General features: G+C 46.8%; 1 protein-coding gene across 6 annotated transcripts in view; it reads left to right on the top strand.

The window, feature by feature from the left end:
• LOC117407808 (butyrophilin subfamily 1 member A1-like) overlaps positions 1–13,734 on the top strand; it is an 87,588-nt gene that overhangs the window by 64,909 nt on the left and 8,945 nt on the right. For all 6 annotated transcript variants that reach the window (XM_059018339.1, XM_059018343.1, XM_059018342.1 and 3 more), the window contains 4 exons: positions 7,978–8,259; positions 9,853–9,960; positions 10,064–10,090; positions 10,663–10,689. In XM_059018339.1, coding sequence (XP_058874322.1) covers positions 7,978–8,259; positions 9,853–9,960; positions 10,064–10,090; positions 10,663–10,689 — 444 coding nt within the window. The remainder of the gene's footprint in view (positions 1–7,977; positions 8,260–9,852; positions 9,961–10,063; positions 10,091–10,662; positions 10,690–13,734) is intronic.

Genomic DNA, 13,734 nt, shown 5'->3' with positions numbered 1-13,734 from the left:
CTATCCTTTAGCAGCTCCTGCTCTTTATCTTCCTCAAATTGAGACTGGGCTCTTTCCAGCTCCCTATTGTATCATTCCTTTTCCAGGTTCTTCAGTGCAAGAGCCTATTCCTCCTACACGACTGCCGCTCCGCAGAGCCAATCTATCTGATGTGTTTGCCTTCAAGGCCGCTCCCTCTCCTCTGGCCAAGATCTTTGTAAGAAGGCTCCTGCCAGTTGGGGTCCTCTTTTTCTTTCCTTCCCTTTCCTATCCTATCCCCTGAGACCACTGCTCAAACTACCTATCCAAGTAACGACCTTTCACTTCAGCCCCGGCTCTTGTCACATGAAATGATGTTAAACTAGCTTGGTTGCCTTACTTTGCAATGTAGTCGTTCACGCTTTCAATTTTTTCAGCGCTCTCAATTGATTTAAACATACATGCAGGTGCAACTCTATTGCCCGATTTTGTCAAACTGTAGATGCATGTCTATCGGGTCTTTGACTCAGATCAAGCGAAGTGTCTTGTGTTTTTAAAGCCGTTCTACTGTTTGAAGATAGCTGTTTAGCACTGCATGAATACCGGGCTTACTATGAAATTGCCAGTGAAATGAAATACAACGTTTACCAGTTCTGGAAAAACATGTTAACGAGATTCCCAGCTCTTGCTGTAATCATTTTCTGCATAAAAGAAATGTACTTGGGGATGACTGGCGCTCCAGAAAGGCATCAAACATGTACAGCATGCTGAATCAGAGTAATATGTAGACAAACAACCCAAAACGTGAAATAACTGCAAACTGAACCACAGCAGAAGCAACAGATGCACATAAAGAGTCTTTCAACTTCAAATGTTATTTTTTAAAGGTATGTATAACCTACTTTTTGTTTGCTGTCCTGTAGAAACCCCACCAACTGGTATGTAAAACGAACACTTCTGTTTATAGTTGTGTATGCTGTGAATCTTATCAATGAACCTGATGTTGTGAAACCCATAATAAATAAATATTTAGATTTATTTTCCCTTTTTTCCTTCTTCTATAGACAGACTAATTGTATGTGTATGTAGGTAATGTATATTGTATTAAGAAAAATAAACAGTTGAATTTTCATCCCCTTCCTCCGTGATTTTGAACAAATTTACCGTGACTGCTCTGTGACTTTTAGTACAAATTTCCATGACAAAATCCCAGCCTTACTTATCAGTTATTAAAATAAGAATCACTAATCAAACAAATATAATCTAATAGCCTTTTCAGACTAGCACACCCGAGCCGAGCCAAGACAGAACCGAGCCGAGCCCCCCCAGCGCGGGTGTGTTCACACTGCTGCTCAAAGAAGAAGCTGCCTGTGGAACGTGACGTCAGATTCCACGGACACGCGCGCACAGAGGAGTGCTGTGGATTTGTTTTGAGAATGGATCCCGAGGTCGTACTGTCCGAAATGATAAAAGTACCAAAAGATTTCACAGGAATACACAAATATGGGATTAAAGCAGCGCAAAACAGTGTTGTGAAAAAATAAAAAATAAAAACTTCTTGTTTTGTATTTGTTTTTCACATGTTGCTGAATGCAAATACAAACCGAATAATTTCATTTCATCTTATTAAAGTTAGATTGAACTACTATAATACCTTTTAAAAGTTAGATAGTATTTGAAAAATATCAGTAAACATTTCAGAAAAATACATTTAAAGTAGGCTTATTAAATACAAAATCTAAACCTATTTAAAGATTTTTCTTTACATCTTGTTTTTATACATGCAATGTTAATATATGGTATTTAAAAAAACATATTGAATGTGATTTTTAGATACTTTGCACATTTCCAATATATGTATCTGTGAACAGGCTGGCTGTAGCGGTGACGTCAGGCCAGGAAATGAATGCAAGACACGCAGCAACTGCGGGCAAAACCGAGACGCTGCGGCGCTCAGTGTTTTATTGTAAAATAAAAGGTTTAAACAAAACAAAACACTCAAAATAAACGGTGCAATGGCCAAACGAACAGACAGATAAAACAGTGGACGAGCAGACAAGTACCGTGCTGGTGCTTCCAGCACGTCGTAGAAATTGTTATTTCTTTCTCTTTTTATTTTCTTCTTCTCCACACCCGTTCTCCACTCACCGAACACACAACCCCGAGTGAGTGAAACGTGCATCTATATATACTGTTGTGCCGGGATTCAAATACTAATTAATTATTCACTTGAATCCCAGCATGTGAACTAATTTGTGCAACCCTGTGCTCACATACTATTACACCAACATTAACACACCACACGGAACGCAACACATAACACACAAATGGGCGGGGCACACTGCCACATACCTTCCTCCTTGTGCGCAGCACACATGGCATTACTGCCCACCTCCCCCCTTAACCCTTAGCGTTCCATTTATTCAGCGCGCATCAGGTCCAATTTATTTTCACATGCTCTGTTTAAAAGTATTTTTGTTCACATTAAAACTCCTTCTTAGCTGTATTTTTCACATACCTCTTTATAGTCGTGCTCACCACTCACTTTATCACCAAACTCCTCAATAATACGATCCAAGTCATTATTTTATTACTATAACATCTCAAATAGCTGTGCAAATGTTTGTGATATTCTTTGAGCACTGGATGCAGAAGCAGCTGTCTTGTTTGTTTATGTCCGTGTTATCTCTGTGGTGCCTGGGCTGTGTGTGTTGCTCAGATCAGCCCCATTTATTTATTTATTTATTTATTTATTTTTGGCTTCTCTCATCTCCTATCGGTCTCACTCGGCCATTGAATTGTTTTCTCGGCTTTTTCCAGAGAAAAAACGACTAGAGACCTGTGCTTGACGTCTTTTTGATGATGTCAGACCGGAAAGGAATAATTGCAATGTCGGACCTGGTCCGACATAGGACAGCAAAGGGTTAAAATCCCCAAAGTCTTGCTTAACCGTTTGCATACTCTGGGGTTGGCCACTCTGGCAGTGGCTGCGTTGGTGCTGGCCTTCTTCGGCAGCTTCAGCCAGTTTGTTTTCCTCAGTGCTCCCCTCAGCAGCCTATGCAGTGGCTGCTGAGGAATGCCAGCATCACGTCCTGGTCCTTTCTCTTGTGGTGCAGGTTGGAGTTGCAGGCAGTCTCCCTTGTGTGGTGGTGGTGGTGGGAGATGCAGATAGTCTCCCTCTGGTGGTGGAAGGAGAGGCAACTCCTGCAACACTCCCTGTGGTAGTGGAGGCAGAGGCAGCTCCTGCTACTCCCCTCTGGTGGTTGATAGCAGAGGCAGCTCCTGCTGCTCTCCCTCTGGTGGTGGAAGGAGAGGAAGCTCCTGCTGCTGTCCCTCTGGTAGTTGATAGGAGAGGAAGCTCCTGCTGCTCTCCCTCTGGTGGTGGAAGAAGAGGAAGCTCCTCCTGCTCTCCCTCTGGTAGTTGATATGAGAGGAAGCTCCTGCTGCTCTCCCTCTGGTGGTGGAAGGAGAGGACGCTCCTGCTGCTCTCCCTCTGGTGGTGGAAGGAGAGGAAGCTCCTGCTGCTCTCCCTCTGGTAGTTGATATGAGAGGAAGCTCCTGCTGCTCTCCCTCTGGTGGTGGAAGGAGAGGAAGCTCCTGCTGCTCTCCCTCTGGTGGTGGAAGGAGAGGACGCTCCTGCTGCTCTCCCTCTGGTGGTGGAAGGAGAGGAAGCTCCTGCTGCTTTCCCTCTGGTGGTGGAAGGAGAGGAAGCTCCTGCTGCTGTCCCTCTGGTGGTGGAAGGAGAGGAAGCTCCTGCTGCTCTCCCTCTGGTAGTTGATATGAGAGGAAGCTCCTGCTGCTCTCCCTCTGGTGGTGGAAGGGAGAGGAAGCTCCTGCTGCTGTCCCTCTGGTAGTTGATAGGAGAGGAAGCTCCTGCTGCTCTCCCTCTGGTGGTGGAAGAAGAGGAAGCTCCTGCTGCTCTCCCTCTGGTAGTTGATAGGGGAGGAAGCTCCTGCTGCTCTCCCTCTGGTGGTGGAAGGGAGAGGAAGCTCCTGCTGCTGTCCCTCTGGTAGTTGATAGGAGAGGAAGCTCCTGCTGCTCTCCCTCTGTTGGTGGAAGGAGAGGAAGCTCCTGCTGCTCTCCCTCTGGTGGTGGAAGGAGAGGAAGCTCCTGCTGCTCTCCCTCTGGTGGTGGAAGGAGAGGAAGCTCCTGCTGCTTTCCCTCTGGTGGTGGAAGGAGAGGAAGCTCCTGCTGCTCTCCCTCTGGTGGTGGAAAGGAGAGGAAGCTCCTGCTGCTCTCCCTCTGGTGGTGGAAGGAGAGGAAGCTCCTGCTGCTTTCCCTCTGGTGGTGGAAGGAGAGGAAGCTCCTGCTGCTGTCCCTCTGGTGGTGGAAAGGAGAGGAAGCTCCTGCTGCTCTCCCTCTGGTAGTTGATATGAGAGGAAGCTCCTGCTGCTCTCCCTCTGGTGGTGGAAAGGAGAGGAAGCTCCTGCTACTCCCCTCTGGTAGTTGATATGAGAGGAAGCTCCTGCTGCTCTCCCTCTGGTGGTGGAAGGAGAGGAAGCTCCTGCTACTCTCCCTCTGGTGGTGGAAGGAGAGGAAGCTTCTGCTGCTCTCCCTCTGGTGGTGGAAAGGAGAGGAAGCTCCTGCTACTCCCCTCTGGTAGTTGATATGAGAGGAAGCTCCTGCTGCTCTCCCTCTGGTAGTTGATAGGGGAGGAAGCTCCTGCTACTCTCCCTCTGGTGGTGGAAGGAGAGGAAGCTCCTGCTGCTCTCCCTCTGGTAGTTGATAGGGGAGGAAGCTCCTGCTGCTCTCCCTCTGGTGGTGGAAAGGAGAGGAAGCTCCTGCTACTCTCCCTCTGGTAGTTGATAGGGGAGGAAGCTCCTGCTGCTCTCCCTCTGGTGGTGGAAAGGAGAGGAAGCTCCTGCTGCTCTCCCTCTGGTAGTTGATAGGGGAGGAAGCTCCTGCTGCTCTCCCTCTGGTGGTGGAAGGAGAGGAAGCTCCTGCTGCTCTCCCTCTGGTGGTGGAAGGAGAGGAAGCTCCTGCTGCTTTCCCTCTGGTGGTGGAAGGAGAGGAAGCTCCTGCTGCTGTCCCTCTGGTGGTGGAAGGAGAGGAAGCTCCTGCTGCTCTCCCTCTGGTAGTTGATATGAGAGGAAGCTCCTGCTGCTCTCCCTCTGGTGGTGGAAAGGAGAGGAAGCTCCTGCTACTCCCCTCTGGTAGTTGATATGAGAGGAAGCTCCTGCTGCTCTCCCTCTGGTGGTGGAAGGAGAGGAAGCTCCTGCTACTCTCCCTCTGGTGGTGGAAGGAGAGGAAGCTTCTGCTGCTCTCCCTCTGGTGGTGGAAAGGAGAGGAAGCTCCTGCTACTCCCCTCTGGTAGTTGATATGAGAGGAAGCTCCTGCTGCTCTCCCTCTGGTGGTGGAAGGAGAGGAAGCTCCTGCTGCTCTCCCTCTGGTAGTTGATAGGGGAGGAAGCTCCTGCTGCTCTCCCTCTGGTGGTGGAAAGGAGAGGAAGCTCCTGCTACTCTCCCTCTGGTGGTGGAAGGAGAGGAAGCTCCTGCTGCTCTCCCTCTGGTAGTTGATAGGGGAGGAAGCTCCTGCTGCTCTCCCTCTGGTGGTGGAAAGGAGAGGAAGCTCCTGCTGCTCTCCCTCTGGTAGTTGATATGAGAGGAAGCTCCTGCTGCTCTCCCTCTGGTGGTGGAAGGAGAGGAAGCTCCTGCTGCTCTCCCTCTGGTAGTTGATAGGGGAGGAAGCTCCTGCTGCTCTCCCTCTGGTGGTGGAAAGGAGAGGAAGCTCTTGCTGCTCTCCCTCTGGTGGTGGAAAGGAGAGGAAGCTCCTGCTGCTCTCCCTCTGGTAGTGGAAAGGAGAGGAAGCTCCTGCTGCTCTCCCTCTGGTTGATATGAGAGGAAGCTCCTGCTGCTCTCCCTCTGGTAGTTGATATGAGAGGAAGCTCCTGCTGCTCTCCCTCTGGTGGTGGAAGGAGAGGAAGCTCCTGCTGCTCTCCCTCTGGTGGTGGAAGGAGAGGAAGCTCCTGCTGCTCTCCCTCTGGTGGTGGAAAGGAGAGGAAGCTCCTGCTACTCCCCTCTGGTAGTTGATATGAGAGGAAGCTCCTGCTGCTCTCCCTCTGGTGGTGGAAGGAGAGGAAGCTCCTGCTGCTCTCCCTCTGGTGGTGGAAAGGAGAGGAAGCTCCTGCTACTCCCCTCTGGTAGTTGATAGGAGAGGAAGCTCCTGCTGCTCTCCCTCTGGTGGTGGAAGGAGAGGAAGCTCCTGCTGCTCTCCCTCTGGCAGTGGAGGAGGGAGTGGCAAGCAGCCTTCCCCTGGCAGCGAAGGTGGGAGCAGCGGGTAGTCTCCCCCTGGTGCTGGAGGTGGGAGCGGCAGGCAGTCTCACTCTTGGGCTTGGAGCACACTGCCACGTTTTTTTTTTTTTTTTTTTTTTTCTGTTTAGGACTGATTTATAAAGGAACCACAACATAATATGCGCAATTACTGATCGCTTTATTCATAATAAAATATATGGAATACAATTAATGAAACCGCAGTAGATCTTGCAGTTAACACACTACATTTTATTTGTCTCTCTTTTCAATGATACCTCGCTGGATTAAACAGTTTAAATGAGAAATATTTAAAAAAATTAAATGGGCAAAGCTTAAAGAATGTTGTAATATGTGAACTCGGCTTCATTCCGTGTGGGACTGCACATCGATTCCAGAAGACTAGTCTCTGAATTCAACACATCGGCGCCGGTCGCTGCAGGTCTGTGACCAAGAACTGCGTCCATTAAGACATCAGATTTACTTTTTTGCTTTTATTGTTATGATCTTTTATTTTTTTTAATCCTGTTTTATTATTGTTATTTTTTCACAGCACTGTTTCGCGCTGCGGTTTAGTCTCATATTTCTCAATCCCTGTGAAATCTTTTGGTAGACTCTATCGTTTCAGGCAGTACGAGTTAACCGCGCCCCCAGCCTTGCTCAGCACAGAGCCAGTACCAGATATCTCACGAGGCCAGAGTTTCACGGTTCCGGTTCGGCTCGACAAAATGACCCGTGTGGAACTAGCTGTACCGCGAGGGCTCGGCACGGCCTTGGTGTGCTCGTGTGAAAAGGCTATAAAAGATCGAGGTTGGCTTGTCAGAAATACAGAGAGGAATTTACCACAGAACTGTCATTCATTAAAAGAAGTGGAGTGTCTCAATCTCACATCTACTTCTCTTGTGAAACATGGGCTACGTTCCCTCTAAGACTTTCATTTAGTTAGCCAAACTGGAAAAACTTAATTCTGTGTTTTGTGCTCTTAATTAGATTCTGTGTCCTGCATTTCTTGGCCTGACATCCCCACCCAAGCCAGCCTGTTCACATGTATTTTAGATATTGTATCTTTTTTGTGTTCCCTGAAAAACGGACAAGGGTTGGAACGGGCCAAAATGAAATAATCAGATACGCGCCACATGTGTTTAACCATTGCTGAAGTCAACATTTTATAGGGTTGGATATGTGAGAGCTGACTGTAGTTTGAAATGAATATGTTAAACTTGTCTCAGGGATTAGTACAAGTATGCACACAATGGAAGGAAGGCAGAATTAATTAATTTACATCAAGAACAGTTTACTACTGAACCCTATCAACACTAAATGGCAGCAGTGTGGAGTAGTGGTTAGTGCTCTGGACTCTTGACCGGAGGGTCGTGGGTTCAATCCCAGGTGGGGGACACTGCTACTGTACCCTTGAGCAAGGTACTTTACCTAGATTGCTCCAGTAAAAACCCAACTGTATAAATGGATAATTGTATGTAAAAATAATGTGATATCTTGTAACAATTGTAAGTCGCCCTGGATAAGGGCGTCGGCTAAGAAGTAAATAATAATAATAATAATAATAATAATAATAAATACAGAAAAATGTTATATGTATTCTGTTTGATGATCCATCCACCCCTACACTTTGATAAAAATGTCAAATTGCCATGTTGTGTTTTTAATAACTCTGCACAATACATGTCTGTGTAGCATGAATAGATAAAGCTGCACTACTAACCTGCCTGTACCAGCACATGGCTGTTAAATACTGTCTATTTCCTGACAGCTCTGGGCACCCAGCCCTCAATATCTATGGACTCTACACAAGGAGAGCAGACCCGGCTGGTGTGCAGATCAGAGGGGTGGTACCCTGAACCTGAAGTGATCTGGAGAGACAGGGATGGAAACAATGTGACGTCACTGTCCAGCCCAACAGTGCAGAGGGACAGTCAGGGGCTCCTCAGTGTCAGCAGCTACATCAAAATCAAACAGCAGTCCAACATGTTCTCCTGTCTGGTTAGAAGTAAAATACCCAAACCAGACTGGGAATCCAAACTCCACATATCCAGTGAGTATCACATGTTTGTGGATTGAGCCTGACTGACACTGACCATAGATTACAGTCACCATGATGGGGCATCAATATCTGAATCAAACACATGGACTAGTGGGCCAGTCAACATCTGAATCAAACACATGGACTAGTGGGCCAGTCAACATCTGAATCAAACACATGGACTAGTGGACCAGTCAATATCTGAATCAAACACATGAACTAGTGGACCAGTCAATATCTGAATCAAACACATGAACTAGTGGACCAGTCAATATCTGAATCAAACACATGAACTAGTGGACCAGTCAATATCTGAATCAAACACATGAACTAGTGGACCAGTCAATATCTGAATCAAACACATGAACTAGTGGACCAGTCAATATCTGAATCAAACACATGAACTAGTGGACCAGTCAATATCTGAATCAAACACATGAACTAGTGGGCCAGTCAACATCTGAATCAAACACATGAACTAGTGGACCAGTCAATATCTGAATCAAACATAGAACTAGTGGGCCAGTCAACATCTGAATCAAACACATGAACTAGTGGGCCAGTCAATATCTGAATCAAACACATGAACTAGTGGACCAGTCAATATCTGAATCAAACATTGGTTGTGGGGGGGGGAATGCTTACTATGAGGGGGTGTGGTCAGTGTTGGGAGGGGTGTGGTCAGTGTTGGGAGGGGTGTGTGTAATGCTCACTATGAGATGAGGGGTGTGGTCAGTGTTGGGAGGGGTGTGTGGAATGCTCACTATGAGGGGTGTGTGGAATGCTCACTATGAGGGGTGTGGTCAGTGTTGGGAGGGGTGTGTGGAATGCTCACTATGAGGGGTGTGTGGAATGCTCACTATGAGGGTGTGTGGAATGCTCACTATGAGGGGGTGTGGTCAGTGTTGGGAGGGGTGTGTGGAATGCTCACTATGAGGGGGTGTGGTCAGTGTTGGGAGGGGTGTGTGGAATGCTCACTATGAGGGGTGTGGCTCAGTGTTGGGAGGGGTGTGTCTCAGTGTTGGGAGTGGTGTGTGGAATGCTCACTATGAGGGGGTGTGGCTCAGTGTTGGGAGGGGTGTGTGGAATGCTCACTATGAGGGGTGTGGTCAGTGTTGGGAGGGGTGTGTGGAATGCTCACTATGAGGGGTGTGGTCAGTGTTGGGAGGGGTGTGGAATGCTCACTATGAGGGGTGTGGTCAGTGTTGGGAGGGGTGTGTGGAATGCTCACTATGAGGGGTGTGGCTCAGTGTTGGGAGGGGTGTGTCAGTGTTGGGAGGGGTGTGTGGAATGCTCACTATAAGGGGTGTGGCTCAGTGTTGGGAGGAGTGTGTGGAATGCTCACTATGAGGGGTGTGGCTCAGTGTTGGGAGGGGTGTGTGGAATGCTCACTATGAGGGGGTGTGGTCAGTGTTGGGAGGGGTGTGTGGAATGCTCACTATGAGGGGTGTGGTCAGTGTTGGGAGGGGTGTGTGGAATGCTCACTATGAGGGGTGTGGTCAGTGTTGGGAGGGGTGTGTGGAATGCTCACTATGAGGGGGTGTGGTTCAGTGTTGGGAGGGGTGTGTGTGTTCCAGTGTGTTGAGCTGCTGTGTTGTTTTCCAGGTGATTTTTTCCCAGGAGTCTCTGGATGGATGGTGGCTTTCTTCTTGACTTTAGCTCTCAGTATTGCAGCCATTCCTCTGCTGGTGTTCCAATGGAGAAGAATGGATGGTATGAACTTTATCATTATCATGAGGCATTTCATATAGCTCTGTGCATTTTAAACATGTCAAACAGGTTTACAGTAATATGGACTGTTCTGTTTTTCTTCTAGTCATGGAGAGAAAGCTTGAGCCTATGGGTAAGTAAAGCACTTAATGAAGAGATGCTGAAAACCCATTCCAGGTTTCTGCAGCAGTATCTTAAACTACCACACCCATAAATAAAGACATCCCTGGACCGGAAATCCAGCTGATCAGAAATGATTATAAATAATAAGTAAATAATAATAAATATAATTGTTTTTATACGTTGCAATTGTTATTTTATTGTTTCCAGGACCCTCTTGTAAATTATACCTGATTAAGTAAATTCATAAATTAAATCTCCTGGTTAAATCAATTCATATATTCCAATTTAAATTTTAAAAAGTTGGGGTTTTTTTTTTGGACACAAAGGCTTAAGAATATAAATATTTCCTTATGGAGGGATGTTGAAAATTGTAACAATTTTAGTTTGTATGTTTCATATACTTCTCAGATTGCATATTCATTTTCACATGGACATCCTGTTCATTTAACTGGTTGTGTTTTTCATACTGCAATTTAATCTGTACTGGAGCTGAAATAACCACACACTGTTCTGTCTGATTCATTTTAATCTGTACTGGAGCTGAAATAACCACACACTGTTCTGTCTGATTCTTTTTTTTAGCTGCTCAGCGCCTTCGTGAGGAACTTGGTAAGAACTGTTTTCATAACTTTATTTGTAGAATTACTGTAAATGTATGTATCTATCTATCTATCTGTCTATCTACTCATGCTGTCTGTCTGTCGCTGTGTCTCTCGGGAGTGCTTGCAGTGTGTGTGCAGAGTGTGGAGCTCAGAGTGAGTGAGGGGTTCTCCTCTGCGTGTGCAGAGTGCGGAGCTCAGAGTGAGTGAGGGGTTCTCCTCTGCGTGTGCAGAGTGTGGAGCTCAGAGTGAGTGAGGGGTTCTCCTCTGCGTGTGCAGAGTGTGGAGCTCAGAGTGAGTGAGGGGTTCTCCTCTGTGTGTGCAGAGTGCGGAGCTCAGAGTGAGTGAGGGGTTCTCCTCTGCGTGTGCAGAGTGCGGAGCTCAGAGTGAGTGAGGGGTTCTCCTCTGCGTGTGCAGAGTGTGGAGCTCAGAGTGAGTGAGGGGTTCTCCTCTGCGTGTGCAGAGTGAGTGAGGGGTTCTCCTCTGAGTGTGCAGAGTGCGGAGCTCAGAGTGAGTGAGGGGTTTTCCTCTGCGTGTGCAGAGTGCGGAGCTCAGAGTGAGTGAGGGGTTCTCCTCTGCGTGTGCAGAGTGTGGAGCTCAGAGTGAGTGAGGGGTTCTCCTCTGCGTGTGCAGAGTGCGGAGCTCAGAGTGAGTGAGGGGTTCTCCTCTGCGTGTGCAGAGTGTGGAGCTCAGAGTGAGTGAGGGGTTCTCCTCTGCGTGTGGAGCTCAGAGTGAGTGAGGGGTTCTCCTCTGCGTGTGCAGAGTGCGGAGCTCAGAGCGAGAGGGGTTCTCCTCTGCGTGTGCAGAGTGTGGAGCTCAGAGTGAGTGAGGGGTTCTCCTCTGCGTGTGCAGAGTGCGGAGCTCAGAGTGAGTGAGGGGTTCTCCTCTGCGTGTGCAGAGTGTGGAGCTCAGAGTGAGTGAGGGGTTCTCCTCTGCGTGTGGAGCTCAGAGTGAGTGAGGGGTTCTCCTCTGCGTGTGCAGAGTGCAGAGCTCAGAGTGAGTGAGGGGTTCTCCTCTACGTGTGCGGAGCTCAGAGTGAGTGAGAGGTTCTCCTCTGCTTTTTTTTTTCACTTTTCATCCTTTTGTTTCTTATTTCATAGTTTTGTAAAAAGAAATGGATTAATAGTTGGGTCTTTTATAAATTAACAGCTGTGATGGACAAAGTTGGGGGGTGTCCCTAGGGGATCAAGTCCCAAATTAGAAAATATTACAAGGAGAAATGGTATAAAAATTGTAGTGAATGTGTCTTTCCCTGTTGAGAAATGTGTGGTCGAACTTGGAAACGTAATCAGGTGTGAGAATATCAAGTCGGCTTCACCTATGAACAAGTTTGGTGTCGTGTTCTTGAGTAATGAAACAATAGTTTTGGAAATTGTTCAGCAAGGTTTGGTTATTGACAGAGTACTAGTGTCTGTTCTGCCTCTTGCGGCTCCCGCTAGGAAAATAACAATTTCTAATATTCCTCCTTTTCTGAAAAACTAACTTATAGTGAGAGAGCTAAGCCGTCATGGAAAAATAATGTCAAGCATTACAATGATTCCTCTGGGTTGTAAATCCCCTGAGTTAAAGCAGGTAGTTTCTTTCAGAAGACAGTTATATATGCTTCTGAACGACCTGAATGGAGAGCTAAATGCAGCTTTCAGGTTTTGGGTGGATGGTAGCAAATACATCGTTTTTGCTTCTTCTGAAACAATGAAATGTTTCAAATGTGGCCGTAAAGGGCATATTGTGAAGAACTGCAAGAGGACTGTAGGAGAAACTGAAAGCGAGAGGGAAGAAGCCCCTGGGGAGCCAGGGTGATGGACTCACAGCGCTGTAGATAGAAGAGCAGAGCGAGAGACTGAAGAGCTCCAACCTGGTTTTGTTGAGTCTGGTGTGGTAGAAGGTGAAAGTGAGTTGCAGGAACCGTCTGAAATAGACAGGAGGACAGGAGAAGCTGTGATTGTGACCAGGGCTGGAGAGATACCTGAAGTGGGGTTGTCAGGTGAGGGACAGGGTAGTGAGGGGAGAGAACAGATTGAGGGAATCACAGAACAGAATGAGGCTGCGGTTTTAATGTTGGAGAAAGAGACGGAAGCAGGTGAGTTTAAACTCTCCAAAGGGAAAAGAAAGGCTAAAAACAGACACAGTATTACAGTGAAACGCAGCCTTGTTTCTGAGGCTGGGGTCATTCAGGCTGATGAATCAGAGAGTGAGCTGTCTGTGAGAATGGACTGCGCTCAAACACACAGCACAGAGGTCAGTGGTGGTGATGTTAGCGAAGACAGGGGCAGTGATACTGACTCCTCCATTTAGCTCTGATCTGTTGGCTAGTCAGCAAGCGAGAGGGGGGTATAGTGCTGAAAGCATTCGGGCATTTTAAAGCTCTGCTAAAGGGAAAAGAGGGATTCAAGTTATTGAGCACTTCCCTGATTTAAAATTGTTCTTAAATTCTGCACAGCAAATTAGACGCAATGCAGCTGTATTGGGCATGGAGCAAAGAGAAAGAGATCAATTAAAAATGTAATAAGCAAAGTTCGTGCCTCTCTAAACAGGAATGATGTATAAGTCTACACAAGCATCTTTTCTTTTGTACGTTTTTACTATTGTTTGTACTTTCCAGTGCATCTCTTTCAACCCTACAATGCAGACTCTTAATATAGGAACTTTAAATATAAGTGGAGGTAGAGATTGTGCAAAGAGAGCAGCTCTGTTTGAATATTTAAACCAAAAGAAAGTTAATGTTGCCATGCTCCAAGAGACCCATACAGATGAGAATAATACAGTGCCTTGCGAAAGTATTCGGCCCCCTTGAACTTTGCGACCTTTTGCCACATTTCAGGCTTCAAACATAAAGATATGAAACTGTAATTTTTTGTGAAGAATCAACAACAAGTGGGACACAATCATGAAGTGGAATGAAATTTATTGGATATTTCAAACTTTTTTAACAAATAAAAAACTGAAAAATTGGGCGTGCAAAATTATTCAGCCCCCTTAAGTTAATACTTTGTAGCGCCACCTTTTGCTGCGATTACAGCTGTAAGTCGCTTGGGGTATGTCTCTATCAGTTTTG

This window comes from Acipenser ruthenus, chromosome 59, assembly GCF_902713425.1.
Source record: "Acipenser ruthenus chromosome 59, fAciRut3.2 maternal haplotype, whole genome shotgun sequence".
In the NCBI taxonomy this organism is placed as follows: Eukaryota; Metazoa; Chordata; class Actinopteri; order Acipenseriformes; family Acipenseridae; genus Acipenser; species Acipenser ruthenus.
Note: the sequence above shows the minus strand (reverse complement) of the source record. Positions and strands in the feature narration are given on the sequence as shown.